At 43.7% G+C, this 15,367-nt stretch overlaps 3 protein-coding genes across 4 annotated transcripts; 2 read left to right on the top strand and 1 right to left on the bottom strand.

Annotated features, from left to right (window-relative positions):
* Nucleotides 1-2,574: 2,574 nt before the first annotated feature.
* On the bottom strand, nucleotides 2,575-6,180 carry LOC147050398 (uncharacterized). Its single transcript, XM_085921489.1, has 2 exons — nucleotides 6,081-6,180; nucleotides 2,575-3,468 (listed from the first exon to the last, which is right to left on the bottom strand). Exon 2 carries the CDS (start codon nucleotides 3,414-3,416, stop codon nucleotides 2,661-2,663), a length of 756 nt encoding a protein of 251 aa, XP_085777615.1. The 5' UTR covers nucleotides 3,417-3,468; nucleotides 6,081-6,180; the 3' UTR covers nucleotides 2,575-2,660.
* A 532-nt stretch (nucleotides 6,181-6,712) lies between these two features.
* On the top strand, nucleotides 6,713-10,993 carry ifngr1l (interferon gamma receptor 1-like). 2 transcript variants are annotated; one of them, XM_085921478.1, is made up of 7 exons: nucleotides 6,713-6,920; nucleotides 8,201-8,327; nucleotides 8,420-8,601; nucleotides 8,670-8,863; nucleotides 9,586-9,745; nucleotides 9,906-10,021; nucleotides 10,098-10,993. In XM_085921478.1, the coding sequence occupies exons 1-7, from the start codon at nucleotides 6,854-6,856 to the stop codon at nucleotides 10,413-10,415; spliced, it is 1,164 nt and encodes a 387-aa protein (XP_085777604.1). In that variant the 5' UTR covers nucleotides 6,713-6,853; the 3' UTR covers nucleotides 10,416-10,993. The 2 variants fall into 2 exon arrangements, with proteins under 2 accessions (XP_085777604.1, XP_085777605.1); XM_085921479.1 differs by lacking the exon at nucleotides 6,713-6,920 and adding an exon at nucleotides 7,056-7,189.
* Nucleotides 10,994-13,152: 2,159 nt separating this feature from the next.
* Nucleotides 13,153-15,160, top strand: il22ra2 (interleukin 22 receptor, alpha 2). The gene is made up of 6 exons (XM_085921488.1): nucleotides 13,153-13,348; nucleotides 13,436-13,556; nucleotides 13,824-14,011; nucleotides 14,281-14,438; nucleotides 14,588-14,742; nucleotides 14,866-15,160. Exons 1-5 carry the CDS (start codon nucleotides 13,153-13,155, stop codon nucleotides 14,735-14,737), a joined length of 813 nt encoding a protein of 270 aa, XP_085777614.1. The 3' UTR covers nucleotides 14,738-14,742; nucleotides 14,866-15,160.
* Nucleotides 15,161-15,367: the final 207 nt, after the last annotated feature.

Raw genomic sequence — 15,367 nt, forward strand, 5'->3', positions numbered from 1 at the left:
ACAAATTATATGGTGGATTTTTGTGAGGTTATAAAACCAAAATATTGGTATTTGTTACTATTATGTAATTGCTTTCCATGAATTTCTTCAATGTGTGTGTGTTTTTTTTTTTTAAGTAATTCAGCTATGGATGAAATTGAAAGAATTTAGTTTGTTTTGGAATGATGCATTTAAATCACTGGTTTGTCAGTCGACCACAGTGGACCTGTCGCTTTTAGACAAATGATTAGTTTGGAGTTAAAAAAGAAAAAACGTGAAATGATTTGTCCCATGTTTCTTAGTATCATATAATGTACTTTGCATGTTTATGCTATATGAACATTTGTTATTCTTTCGAGCACACTTGTAGTATATTACAATGATGCATTTTTATTTTCTAGTAAAATCTATCCTCCTTTTTTGTGTGATTTTAGTTTAAATGTCGAGGATATTTCAGCACGGCTTTAATTCGAAACATAGTGTATATTAAATCGGCGCCTGACGAGCGCGCCATAAAAAATGCTTGTTTACTATTTGGAAGTCATTTCATTTGGCAAAGTTTACAGCACGGAGGCAAGTCCAGTTAAATTTGATTGTGCCACACTTTTTGAATAATTGATACTCAGACAGCTGGAGCTGAGATTACGACTAAAAATCCCGCTCCTTCAGAAATGTTTAAATTTTTGATGGTTTATCCTGACGCAAGCTGTTGTCGTCGAGCGTAATGATGCTAATTTAGTCGCCCCATCATTTGTTGGTGATTTGTTTTGTTTTCTAATGAGTTCTTCAGACACTTAGTCTAACGTCAATTAAAACAGGCAACTTTGCGGCAAAAAGATGACAATTTTCTGTCTGGGGGAAAAAAAAAAAGATAAATGAGGGGAAGCGGTTTATGTGCAATGTGTGTTTGTCCCCCATGAATACACACTTAAGTCCACCATGTGTCACACAAATTAATTGTCCGGACACATATGGACACTCAAAATTAGCTCATGTAAGAATTTATTTTTCTTTTTTGGCCTGCCTGATGTCAAGGGTCACGTCCCCAATGGTAGAAAGACAAGAACTCTCTCTTTCACACTCACACACACTCACACAGACACAGACACACACACACACATATTCACAACCTCCTGTTGTGCTAAATAAATGCATTTGAATTTTGTCTTGTGTTGACCAAGAACAATCTGAAACGTCTCCGCAGTCAAGGTGGACCGTCATGTTGTATGACGTTATGTTAGAAAGACAAGAACACGTACGCACACCTCCAAATAAAGTGACAATGGGTTGTCAGTGAATAAAAATCTATGTAATTGCAATGGCTTGGTCTCCGCACAGCGTTTAGTATAACAAATAAGTAATAATTTGCTAATGGTAACATTATGTTGAGTCGGTTTAGGGGCAATTAAAGTGAGTGATATTTACATATGCCTAATGAATCACCGGCCGCGGCAGTTGAGGCCCTCGTGAATATTCATGCAGGCATTTCTCTCCGCTACTCGCCTCCGCCTCCCTCCTAACCCCGCTGCCGTTTATAAACTGAATTATAGCTGATTTGCCCTTTTCAAAAGAGCAACATGGCTGAGTCGCCCGCAAGGAGGCGGCCGAACAATAACGTCTGATGATAAACATGTTTTAGTGGGTGCGAGACGGACAAATCTGGGCCCATTTACAGCTGGGCCTGTAATGAGAGTTAATAAAGTCAACTTGCAATTGTAGTGCGCTACTGACACTTTCGCAGATTCACCTGTCAGGTGCGACCATTCACGTTGAGCATGTTTGTCATGCTAATGTGGTTGGATAGCAGGTGCATTGTCTTGAAAAGTACGCACCTACTGAAAAAAAGTACAGACTGGTTGCAGGTCAATTGCAGGTTACATCAAAGCTCAAAATAAGAGGTTTTGCATCAATGTTTGTGAGGCAAAATTTGCATTTTGTGCCTCAAAATAAGCACTTTGTGCCTCAAAATTAGCCCTTTGTGTGTGTTTTTCACGATGCCACTCAGCTAGCAAGACCGAAACTGGGAGAAAAATTACGTTTGTTAGCCAGAGTGGTGGCCTATAAGATTATCAAGATTAACATAACATCAAATTTGTGTAATATCAGTCATGTCGGTAGTCCATTTTCACGATAGGAAGGTGGGTTTGGATAATGAATGTTCTCAAAAGCTGAGATGCCCGTCCAGGGAAGGTGAGGGAAATCCGGTGAGCAGCCATTCAAGTATGAAAAGAACAAACAAACAAAACGAGATTCAAATCCTCAACACGAGTATAGCGAGGCAGATTTGCATCACTTGTGCTCCAGGTCACCCTTGTTGTCCAGGCCTGCTTGAAAACCACGTGTATCTGCCGCCCTCTAGCGATCTTTTGTGGTTACTGCCATGGCGCAGAAAAGGGGGTCGAAAAAGTGCTCGAAAGGTTAGTTGAAAAAATATTTGTAAATACTTTGTGTTATTTTTTTAAAGGTTCATAGTATAACTGAAATTATTAAATCAATAGCGTTATTGATGAAAGAGTCTCTTTTTATGGGTCAAGACAGATTCCTTCCTGTCATGGCCTCATACGTATGTGTGAAAGGAGAGCCACAGCTGCCGGTTCACTTTTCTGCCATTTATTGAAGATCAGTAAAACACCTCAAAATAATGTCTCAGGCCTTCCTGGTGACTGTTAAATGCGATGCATTTAATCCTCACTTTGTTCCCTCTTGTACACAAAGCTGACGTAGATGATGGACGTTTCCGGCAGTTTGGGCAGGCGCAGGTCGGGAAAGGGCATCGTGCCATCGCTGTCGATGTGCGTCTGCACTGTGTACACCTTGACGCCGGCGGCGCCGCCCCGCAGCACTGAACCGTGGATGACGCCCAACCGGGCTTGTTCGTGGAATGCCGCCCCCAGCTCACGGCCCAGGAAGATGTCCTGCACCTGCGCTGCCGTGGTCCGACATCTCCACCTGTCAGTGTCAAAATGGAGGTCGTTGTCGCTCTCAGGCTCCATCTTCCTTTGAGGCATTTGCGGGAAGTCGATGACACTCAGTCGCTCCAGGTGCTGCACTGCAAAGTGTCCCTCCAAAGGAAGGGCGGCGCTCTCCCTGCGCCCGCCGCTGCCGCAGTCCATCAGCGTGAGGTGGAGCACCTCCGAGTTGTTGAGCAGGCGGGCGGTGTTCCAGGGCGATGTGTACCACACGGTCAGGCGGCGCATGTGGAAGACTGGCGAGGAGAAGGGCACCGCCGGGAGGCGTCGTAGACTTGGCACTGTGATGTCCCTGCAGCAGCAAGCGTCCAGAGAGGCCTGGTTGCACGCGTCCGGCTCTTGGCTGCACGAGTAGTAGAAGAAGCTGTCGTGCGTCACGTAGGCCAGATGCAAGTCCGAGCGCTGCGGTGCCGCCGACACCCACAGCAGGACGCACAGGAGCGGCGCCGGGGGGCCCAGGGAGCCCATCGCTAACGGGCACGGGGCTCGGCCACCACCTTGATTGGTACTCCCATTCGACCTGAAATAAGATGAGGAAACCCAATGTCACTACGGACCCACCCTGCCAAATTTGCCAAGTGTTTAAAATGAGGTTTAAAGGATCTTGAGTGCTGCCAATCAACTCAATCAAAAACCAGAAGTACAACCTCGACAATTGGATGCTACTTTATCTAGCGTCTTTCTTATGTCTTTGCATTTTTTTAACTCACCCTCCTGCCTTTTCTCTGTGATGTGCACACACTCATGGCCAACAATAAGGCACTAAATGTCTAAGCCCACTTGCTGGCTGTCAAGTCGGATGAAACTAATCCAAGATTCCCTTTCTTTGTGCTTATGTTTGTCTTGCTGCCTCTATATACTGCATTCTCAAATGAATGACTTGCCATAAATTTAGTGGGGCAGCTTTGAAGAAAAACAAAAAAACTCAACACCCTCAATATGTGATCATGCTGAGTGTAAGCGTTCCTAATCTTTTGACTGACATCCTGACGACGTACATACTGTAGCACATGTGTTTTTCACTAATTCGGGTTTTGCAGCATGGATTCTTAGCATATGAGCGCGTCGCTCTCGGTCTTGGTTGCCAACAAGTGAGATGATCTGGAGACATCTGGACTCAATCAGGTCCTTCGCCACTGACCGCGCGCCGCCTCGCTTTCGGCAACACGGCAGACATAAACGTCTACTGGGGAGCAACTTAGACACCTGCTGACCTCATCAACTCAGTCTATAAAAAATAAAAGTACGCACATTATGAAATACACAAACACTACAGCGGACTTGTTTCTCAGCTCGACTGCAAAAACGGTGGCGGGCGATGGTGTTCGCAATAAAACACTTTCCTTTCCGTTTGCTGCTTTTGATAAAATATGTGTCTTGTATATCTTTACATTTAAAGCAAAATTAAGGACTTTGGGTGGGGGGAGAATGCAAAATGTGCATACAAAGCACATTACACACACTTCCGTTTAAAGGAGAAGTCAACCCCCAAAATGTTTGTTCAATAATATGTTGTATGCGCCCCCACTAGTCTAAACACGACATTCGGATAAATATTTTTTGGGCTGGAATATGAATTAAGCAGCAAAATCCAACCGTTAAAATACATCTCAGGGGCAGCCATTTTGTCTCACACTGTCTACTGAAAATGACATCACAGTTGCTCCTGGCTCAGGTAACAACCAATCACAGTTTAGTGATGTTTCTGTTAACTAGAAAAATATTAAAATTGTTTCCTTATATATAAAAAAAAAAAATACTCCCTTTCAAATCAGTTAAAAATCCAAGCACAGTAGTGAATTTTTAGGCAGTACGATTTCCTTTTCTTGAACGTAGGCTGTAGTAGCAAGCCGTCTTCCACTTGTCACCCCGATTTGAACCACACATGAAAGATAATTACAGCAGGCCTTGGACCGCTTTCTGGGGCATCTCCAGTTCAGTCTTTGTACAAAAGATTACATTTCCTGCTTTGGCTGCTTTGCCGCATCCATTCTGGCAAAAGCACGCAGGCACACTTGACCGCTGCATTCCTGCTCTGGCCTTGGCTCAAATGGAACCAGAACACAGTGTTGTCTTTTTTGAAACCCATTTCCCCACAACTTCTTTACCCTTTACATTCTGTCATCAACTAAATGTGTCTTTCCTTGGAATTGGAAGCGCTTCTTTAGAACTTGGCTGAATTCATGGTTGTTGTCGTTTGCATTGCTTGTTGGGCTCACTCACTTTGAAACAAATTACAGGCTGCAAGATGTCGCTGTCTCTTCGGCATCTCTAAATACAGTTTGTGCGGTTGTAAACAAAACCCAGCACACTTTTGTCTTTGTTGTGAGGGGTCTCTCAAATAAATAAATAAATAAATAAATAAATAAATAAATAAATAAATAAATAAATAAATAAATAAATAAATGTTTTTAAATCATTATGAGAATATGTATTACATTCAGAAACACATAGAAATAATAGCTGAAGCGGTCTCTAGTTTCAGGCTCTCATGTTCAAATATGTTCATTGTATAGCAGGAATAAAAATCTAACTGGAATGAAATTGAATATTCCTGTGAGGTTTTTAGAATTGCGTGCCACAGGCATCAGCTAATGCACACACGAGACGATTCTTCATATTTGAGAAGATTCAATGTCAACATAGTCTCTGTTTATGTCAACAAGAACCCACATGTGGAATATGTTGACAATTATGTTTCTTCTCTTCCTCTCTGGCTACAAGATTGTAACTGTCCCACGATCTGGATTTTGACTTCAATCTGCTCGATGGATCAATTTGCACTACACTGATGTCGGAGCGGGCTTCGTATAAAGTTTAGTGAATGCATACTGAAAGGAAAGAGTGAGGCCAGCTACCACAGCAGCTGAAGTCTTTCGATGTGACGAGTCTATCAGCAAAATAATATTATGTAACACACATGGAGGTATCACAGTTGCCTCCCCTCACACACACACACACACACACACACACACACACACACACACACACACACACACACACACAGACACACACACACACACACAAACACGCGCGCGCACACACGCGCACACACACGCTTAAGCATCATTTTTGATAAATGTTATGTAGTAGAAGTTATGATAAATGTTATGTAGTAGAAGTATAACTCACCACTGAAGAGCTTCTGCGTGACTGCGTCGGGGTGTGCGGCAGCACGGGAAGAAAAGATCACATGTTGGCTTGACGTCAGGATGTGGGAAGTTTCCCGCAAGGAAGCTGGAGTATGCAAAAAAAAAAAAAAAAAAAAGAAGGAGCTGGAGTATGCGCTGCTCTCACCAATTCATCAGGCACACCCAGCTGCACATTTAGCACTTTTAGACTTGTCCAGAATTGCAAGAAAAAATCTTTTTTGCTATGATTTGTTGTTTTTATACAGGTAAGAGTATACAGGGCAGTTTGGGAAGTTTACTATAGTCTATATAAGGTGAGAAAATAGAAATAAGCCGTTTTTCATGAGCTCGGCTAAAAAAATTTTTGGGAGCTTACATTGTAATTTTGCTCTAACAGTATTCACACATCTGTCAAAATCGTTTACTAGTGAGCATTTCTCCTGTACTTCTAAAATTCAATTCACAAATGTGTCATATCACGATGATGATGATGATGAGATAGCATGAATATTGCACAGTTTACTTATTACTGGCTATCCTTTATTTTGCACGTTGCTTGTGAACGATTTATTTTTATTTAAACAAAAAAAACTGAGAAAAAAACAGTTGGAGTGTATGATGACGTCACTCTCTGACGCTGGGCAACAACCGGAAGGCGTATCCAAATGGAGTTGAAGTGGGATCTGCGCGAAGCTTTCCTGTGTCCTTCCATGGCTTGTTGTTGTTAGCCGTAGCACAAACGCCGCCAGTGGGTCTCTGGCTGTCAAGAAAGTCATGAAGTGGCCGTGTATGAACACTCTCCTCGTCACTTTCTTCCTCTTGGGTATTGCATCGGCCCACGGTAAGAAGACGGCCCTCATTTAGCTAGCCTGCTCGCTCGCGATGTTGCCGTACACACTCGCACCTACGTGTAATTAATAGGAAAGGCTGATTCCTTGCATGCGTCACTCCGTCATGTCCAATTAAAAATTAATTACTGTACTAGCTACCATGGCCACCATGGAGCCTTGGCACTACACTGATGATGAAGTTTAACTGAAAGTGTGTTGAGTGACTCAATGAGTTAAATTTAATGCACATATTCGTCCTGAAAATTGCAACAGCACAGTGGTAGGTCGCGTTAGTATTCAACTTAACGTTATAATTAATTCCTAACCAGTTGGTATTCTAAAAGGTAAATGATGACGTGCCATTTTAAGCAGCTAGCTAGCACAATAATGGTAATTCGTCAGCTTTTGTTTTGTGACAACCGGTCTTGAGTCTAAACTTCAGTGTGAATAAACACATCACTTCCCCTTTGTAGTCCACTACGGAAGGGTAGCAGCGATTGCAAAGAGTGATTGAACCATTGCCACAAAACAATTTGTGTATAGCATGTTATGAATCGGCACGGCCGACTGTGGTTTTCCTGTACATGTGACGACGGTTGCATCGGCGACAACCACAATGTGAGCAGTTCAACGGCACGTGAGGCTATTCAGCGTCTGAGTATTCCCCTAAAGTTCAGCACATGCCTTGTCATCACAAACACGCGAGTGGGGCTTCCCAAGGCAAAATGGCACCCCCTGCATTGACTTTCTTTTTGTAGTGTAGCGCCCCACCCTTGAACACTTTGCTGTTTGTCTTCCCGTTTCAGTAGCCGACGTCTGAGCCAAATGCCATCTACAAAAACTCACACGTGAACGATCATGTAGAGTAAGCCACATCATTGACATTGAAACCAAACACTGTGATTTGACAGGAAGTGAAATTGAGCGCTGCGGTCGAAGACCTTTTTTGGCAGGTTAACCTCACTGAAGCGGTTTGATTGTGTCTCACCGAGTCATGTTTTGACTCGTGTGTGTAATTTTTGATAACAAAACGAAAGCACCGACAGCAATCGCTCGTGTTACATTGTTGCTAGACCAGAAAAAGAGCAAATGTACTTGCTGCCTCTGTGCGAACGCAAACACAGACGCCAGGGGCAACAGGGGCTTCAGCCCAATGAAAACATTTCATATAAAATCCCAATCGCCGTATTGAGGAATTAAAAAAGAGCTCCCCAGATCAACATTGATGTGTCTCCAAAGCTGATGTAAATAAATAAAGATGTATTATAGTGTATTCAATTTGTCTGCTCAGTGGCACCTCCAAGTGATGTGATTCTGCACTGCGGCAACCTGGTCAACAAGGTGGCATGGAGCTATGACAACCCACCTACGGGACTCCGATTCCGGGTGGACATCGGCAGGATCTTCCAGTCCCAGGGGTTTGTGTCCTCCAGCCTTTGAGTGTGATAATGTGATTGGCATCTTCTACCCAAGCCCAAAGTGATCAATTGTTTTGGCCGTCATTCTGCAGTGACATGGGTCCGCTGTGGGTGGACCCGCCTAACATGCAGGCGGATGTGTCCTTCCTGTCAGACCAGAGGCAGGACTACTTCCTGGCGGTGACCGCCGTCCTCGGGGAGGAAGAATCGGAGGCGGCTCCCGCCGATGGTATCTCCTTCAGCTACTATTTGGACTCTCCTGCTGCTCAAAAATGTGAGATTTGCCACGTTTCCATGGTTACAAGCAGATTAGAGACGCAAAGGGCTTCCCCTTTTCTTCAGGTTCCTTGGACCTCCCTCCTGTGACCGTGCTGGACCAGCATGATAACATGGTGCAGATCAGCTTCCAGCATCCGTGGCTCACGTACGAGCATGCGCTTGTTCCCAGTCTGCAGGCCGGAGACAAGAGGAAGAGGAGACACGTGCAGCCGGACGACCCTCTGCCCGTCTTCAAATACGATGTCACCGTCGACAACGTAGGCCTCCAACTGGGGTTCCGCCAGACATAGATTGAGAGTCTGGCCAATCACTGGCCCTAAAGAAGTAAAGGGGGTGATGGAGTGGCCAAGAGTGGTTACAAACCAACATGGAACGTATTATTAGAACACATTGCTCAATGAATAGTGTTAACGTTCTCAATTATATTTGTTTGATGCTTGTCATTAGCTGTTACGTTCTGCAGCTAACTAAATGGCTTACGTCACACTCAGTCATTGTCATTTTCTGCCACCTTGTAGCATTGAAAGGGAGTTACAGCACATCATGAATCTTTTTAGGATTTTGATCTTCATGGCTGTTTTTGAGAGTGAGACAGTAAAAACCTTTTGTTATGATACCAAAATGATTTGGTACATTTTAGATTGAGTTGTTAAAATAACTTTTTACCCTTGTCAAACCTTGAATTAATCTTGGAAAAATAAGCATTCAGAAATCAACCATCCTGACAAAATATGTTTGTTCTTGAAAAGATGTGTTTTTCCCCCCAAAATATAATTTATATTAAGAGCCCATTTTAATTGCTCTGTGTGTGTGTGTGTGTGTGTGTGTGTGTGTGTGTGTGTGTGTGTGTGTGTGTGTGTGTGTGTGTGTGTGTGTGTGTGTGTGTGTGTGTGTGTGTGTGTGTGTGTGTGTGTGTGTATATATCTGGCGCCTTCTAGTGGCCACGTCTGACTTTCAATTCACCTTGCTCCTCCTGCAGAAGCAATTTGCCGACCTGCGCTGCACGGAGGACATGTGTGAGCGCAACCTGCCCGTGGACGCCAGCCACCAGGAGCACTGCGCCACCATCAAGGGGGAGCTGGAGAAGATCGGCGTTCTCGGCACACGGGAGTACTGCGCTCAGCCCATGCAGGAAAACAGTTGAGTGTGTTCAATTGCTGCCGCTCACGTCAACGCATGACATCACAACGCGTTAGACTCATGTCGGTCCTCAATCGCCGAGTCATGTCATAAGAAGCATTTTGACGGGGCAATTTGTCTGGATGCAAATACACTTTCATTTTTCTTTTTTAAATGTAGAACACATCATCACCGCTGTGTTGGCGTCTCTGTTGGTCCTGGCTGCCATCCTTACCGTCTTCTTCATGATCTGCTGGAGAAAGACCAAAGCCTCGTCCAAGCTCCCACGCTCGCTGGTGTGAACTTTGCATGTCGTGTCGTTTTAATGCCTTTGTCTGACATTTTTTCTTTTCTCATGTGTGCGCCTTGCAGCACTTCCACGGATTTGTTGAGACCCCCGTAACATCCATGCCGGTTTCTGACTCATCCGCGGTGCTGATGGTGGCGGAGAAGTCCGTGCCGCCCGGTGAGTCGGAGCAGTCCGACGAGCCGCAACCGCACGAAGAGCCAGAACTGTCTGGAGAGGATGGCGCTGGCGAGATGGAGGAAGAAGAGCAGCAGGCGTACATGGGGGGCGAGCGAATAGATGAAGACGAGGACATGGAGACTATGGACGATAATGCCTACGAGAAACGCACCGTTAGCGTCAGACTGTCATCTGACGAGGTCATTGAGGGCTATCGTCACTGAAAGTTTGACTTAAAAACGTTTTCGTCCCAGCACCTTAGCGTAACATCTAAGTCAGCACTGCTAGAATCCTCCCCACCCAAGAAAAAGAAAGCTTGTGCTTTCTTCATGAGGTCAAAGATCTTAAGTTGTGATGCTAATGCAATTGTTTGCAAACCTTTTGGCCTTTGGAGTCTCGGGTGCTCCAATTGATCCCGCGCAAGGCTGCACAGAAAGCACCTATGTGAACCACAATACTGTGATTCTTGCTCACTGGAATATTTTTTGCTCGTGATTTCTTTGATGGTCATGAAATATTGCACCTAACTGCATTTCTCTCTCTCTCTCTCTCTCTCGCTCTCTCTCGCTCTCTCTCGCTCTCTCTTGCTCTCTCTTTCAACTCTCTCTTTCAACTCTCTCTTTCAACTCTCTCAACACCCCTCACACTTTGAACCTGATAAGAATTTTTTTTTTATCGGGTCGAACTAAAAAAAAGTGCTCAAACAACATTTTTTTTGTATATAACCAGACAATTTCAATATTTTTATGTTCTTTGCATGATCTTGTAATGGTATGGCTGAAATGTACAATTTTACTTCCAATACTTCAATATGTCAATCAATCTACGAAAGCAATCAGTAGTTCAGTATGGCTTTACAGTCCGTGCCAGTTCCGTCTTTTCCTGTTTTGATATTTATCAAAGGTAAATATGAGTGTTGGTCACACATGAGTAACAAGTACACACTTTACTAAATTAAATTTATCATTTCTCCATCAGAATTTGTCGGGAACATGAACCGTAATTTTCAGACTGTAAGTCACGTTTTTTGTCATAGTTTGGGGGGGGGGGCGACTTATACTCAGGAGCGACTTATATGTGATTATTTTTTACAAATTTTCAAAATTCAAAAATCCGCGATGTAGTGAAACCGCAATGTAGCAAGGGATTACTGTCATTTGAACTGCAAGTGACGTCACCCGTGCCGCGCGGCGGTTGTTTACATAAAGGACAAAGGATTTGATCACGGGATGACGAAGGGCCCCACGTACTACCGGCCACATTTGCGGCTTTGTTTGTAAGTGACACGGAGAACGAAGAGTTTGAAGGATTTAATGATTTGGAGTGACACAGAAGGTTTGAAAAACTATTAAGGCTTTTACGCACGCCCGGTCATACTCTACGGAGCTTTCTTTCACCTATGTGGATGGAAGTCAGGGGCTGGCGCTCGGCCGGGTGGCTGTCCGGGGACGGTGGATGGGGCTCGGACATGGCTTTTACGCACGCCCGGTCCTATTTTATGGAGCTCTCTTCCACCTCCGTGGCTGGAAGTTCAGTAGTTGTTGGCTCGTTCAACTCTTGTTTTGTTAAATAAAGAGGCGTTTACCAAACCCACGTCTTTGCTTGTACTTTGTTAACGCTACAATATAGTTATGTACTAGATCTGTGGAATAACGACGAGGCTGACGGGGCCTACGCGTGGCGTTGACAAAGGACGAGGAATTTGATCGATGGATTTAATGATTTGGAGTGACACAGATGGTTTGATAATATTGTTGTAATATGATAGTTATTTGAAATATACTTTATATATCGTTATATGGGTCTGTGGAATAATTAGAAATGCAACTTACAACGGGTCCGACGTCAGCATATGCGGCGCATACGCGACATTGTTTACATAAAGCAAGATCGATGGGTTTAATGAATTGGAGTGACACAGATGGTTTGATAAACGTGTTATTGATGTAATACTTACTTGAATAACTCTGAATGTTACGTCAGGCCCGTTCTCAGCGCCTTGTTTGTGTAAATGTCACGTTAGCATACCGTATCGTTTAGCCTGTTGTTGGTTTATGTCTGGTTTTGGTGTTGGATTTTGACAAATAAATTTGCCCTAAAAGTGCGACTTCTAGTCCGATGTGACTTATATATGTTTTTTTTCACTTTATTGTGCATGTTGTGGCTGGTGCGACTTATACTCTGGAGCGACTTATAGTCCGAAAATTATGGTACATGCAACTATCTGCAATGTATATAGATTGATGATCGATCATTAAAACAAAATGACATTCGAGTCTAAGCGCCGCACTTTGGTGAATGTTTGAGCGAGGATGTTTACAAGCCCACGATGCAAGTTCGTGTTGACCGGCGGCTAAAGAAGTAATATACTGGTTGACATTTAATGTCTTCCCCTGGAACCAAACCTGGGACTGAAAGTGTTTGTGCGTTTGCTCGGATGCCTGCCGGGGAGCTTGCCTTCCTCTTTGCATGCAGAGTGGAAGTGTGATGCACACGCACGCTTCCAGTAACTCGCTTCATTGTCTGTGGTCCTGCTATTGAGCCAGGAGTTCTTATACTAAATGGGCTCACTGGTGAAATATTCAACTTTTCAAAGTTGCATTTAGGATTTAAATAGCACTTTCACAACAGCCCGTTACTGTAACAAAGCACTCTATTGTGTTGTATATTTTAATATTAAAATATTTGTTGCATTTTTTTTGTAAAATGAATATCGTTGACCTCTTTCCAAACTTCCTGACCATCCATTTCTTATCTCCCAAATAAAGTTCAGATGCTCTAATGGTCACTTTAGCAAGTGTGTGTTGACTCCTATTTAACAGATGCATCCTGGGTTTTTTAACAGATGCATCCTGGGTTTTGTGGGTGGGTGTGTACACTTATGCAACCACATTTGTACAAGGCATTTGGACTGGGGATGTGTGGACTTTATATCCGCAGTATTCCTCTGCACGTGCGGGCATGTTGAAAAAGCACTTAGTCATTGTTCACATGGATTTCTGTAAAAACACGTGGTCAGTGGTCTATAAGTTGAGAACAGAAAGAGGAAGTGGGTGGCTGTTAAAGGTTGGAGGCTGCAGGGTCCATCTGACAGTTGGCAAAATGAATCGCGTGCTGATTGGAGGCCTACTGCTGCTCAACATCGCCGCAGTGGCAGGTTAACGAATGCTTTTTTTTTTTTTTTCTTTTTTTTTTTTTTTACACTTTATTGTATTATCCCGTTGATGTCTGGTGTTGTTTTTAGTGTCCAAAGGGTTGCCGGCTCCTGCACACATCAAGTTTGACTCTGTGGACTTTAAGAATGTCCTTCGCTGGATGCCGCCCGCCAACTGCAGCAACTTGCACTATGATGTCCAGTGGAAGATGTGAGGACATGCGAATAACACACAAAATCTGAATTTTATTGCTTTTACAAAACGTGGATGATAATGTCACAAGTGCATTTAATATGGAGTCCAGCAAGGCTCCTTTTGGGGTTTACTACATTATTTACATTTTTTTTTTTTAAATGGCAAAATAAATGCAATGGAAGAGCCAAATGGTTGATATTCCTGAACGGAGATGACTGAGGTCATATTGAGAAGTGTGAGACCTAATAATGACATACATGTGTGCTTCTTTGTGCTGGTCAGTTATGGCGATGCTCAGTGGCGGGATGTGGATGCCTGCCAGGGCGTCCGCGAGAGCCAATGTGACCTCAGCGGGGTCACATCGGACCTTCGAGAATGGTACTATGCCAGGGTGAGAGCATCTTCCTCATCCTCATCGTTGAACAAGTCAGCCTGGATCCTCTCCCCGAGATTCAGCCCCCGATGGGACAGTGAGTGTTTTTGTTTCAAGACATGGCTAAAGCATTAATGGCCTAAAATGGCCCCAACCAACCAAGATGGCAGACTTTGTTTTTTTTGTTTTTGTTATTTTTGGGACTTGGCTTCTTTAAGACAGCTGAAATTGCACATTGCAAAGGAACCACATTTTGGGTTCTGAATTTTCTAGAATATATGTTACCTAGAGTTTCGTGATTTATGCTGAAACATGACTTTGTAGCCACGCTTGTCCTAAAATGGTCACTGTAAACTAAAATGGCAGCCAAAATTAGCGCACCGCTGCTAAGTCTGAACGTCAGCGAGCAAGGCATCGTGGTGCGCGTGAGGACCCCCCAGCCCGTGGCCAGGAAGATGCAAAACAGTCGCCTTCATGTCACTCTCGTCTATGTCGTCTACCTCCTCAATGAAACGGGCAAGGAGGTATGTCTCACGCAAAAGTGAAAATAAGTACAAAAAAAGAAATACACTGAATTAACTCTAACCCTCAACCTCACAATGCCAAAAATGAATATTTCATTGCCTGTGAACAAAATTCCAAAATCCATTGAGGTCATATTTTCTTTTGTCAGGAGATGTTTGAACTGCTTTGCTGCTCTGGGAAATTTTTGGTGAGCAAAGTGGAACACAAGACGAAATATTGCTTCCAGGCTCAGAGCGTCGCAGAGCTGCAGGGACACCGCAGCGCTCGCGGACCCAAAAAGTGCATCACCACCACATGAGCATGGTAACACACACATTTGACATCAATAATAAGCCATTCGACATAAAACACATTATTGAGAGCATTTGATATACACTCATTGGACTCATTAGTGCGCGTGTATGTATCTGTAAATTTGTCCCACAGGTCTTTTTCACATGATGTCCGTGGCCACTTCCGAGATGGTCAAGTGTTTGACGGACGCGCTATCCCGATGATATAAAAACCATCTGCACAAATGGTTTTGATATCTTCGATGTTGACACACTTATCAAGTGAAACAACTCCGTAAGCCATGTGATATCACGGCACCCATATGTGGAGCTCAGAATGATGACATTGTGGCGGACCTCACTCAGTACATGGTTTCTCACCCAGCAAGCCTACAGTTAGGGGTGGGGTTCTCTGTGATGTCATGCTCTCTTTGTATCTTTGATGAATTTTGTTCTAGTCACAGTTGTTGTGACAGCCATAGAACAAAGACGTGTTCCTCCCTTCTGCCACAATTGATCAATAAATACATAAATAAAATCCGAAAACATAGTGTGCAATTAATTTTCAATTATGTATTTATTCCAGTCAGAATAGTGTACAAAAATTAAAACGTAGAATGTGTCACGTTTTAATACTCATCATCACAAAGCCTTGT

This window comes from Syngnathus leptorhynchus, chromosome 10 (genome assembly GCF_054491065.1).
Source record: "Syngnathus leptorhynchus isolate UIUO chromosome 10, UIUO_Slep, whole genome shotgun sequence".
In the NCBI taxonomy this organism is placed as follows: Eukaryota; Metazoa; Chordata; class Actinopteri; order Syngnathiformes; family Syngnathidae; genus Syngnathus; species Syngnathus leptorhynchus.

Excerpts from the sequence above, each read along its gene's own strand:
- LOC147050398 (XM_085921489.1), bottom strand. The coding sequence starts at position 3,416 with ATGGGCTCCCTGGGCCCCCCGGCGCCGCTCCTGTGCGTCCTGCTGTGG.
- ifngr1l (XM_085921478.1), top strand. The coding sequence starts at position 6,854 with ATGAAGTGGCCGTGTATGAACACTCTCCTCGTCACTTTCTTCCTCTTG. Across the intron at positions 8,328-8,419 it reads AGGATCTTCCAGTCCCAGGG|TGACATGGGTCCGCTGTGGG; the intron begins GTTTGTGTCCTC and ends GTCATTCTGCAG. Across the intron at positions 8,864-9,585 it reads ACGATGTCACCGTCGACAAC|AAGCAATTTGCCGACCTGCG; the intron begins GTAGGCCTCCAA and ends CTCCTCCTGCAG.
- il22ra2 (XM_085921488.1), top strand. The coding sequence starts at position 13,153 with ATGTTGAAAAAGCACTTAGTCATTGTTCACATGGATTTCTGTAAAAAC. Across the intron at positions 13,349-13,435 it reads CAACATCGCCGCAGTGGCAG|TGTCCAAAGGGTTGCCGGCT; the intron begins GTTAACGAATGC and ends TGTTGTTTTTAG. Across the intron at positions 14,012-14,280 it reads ATTCAGCCCCCGATGGGACA|CCAAAATTAGCGCACCGCTG; the intron begins GTGAGTGTTTTT and ends CTAAAATGGCAG.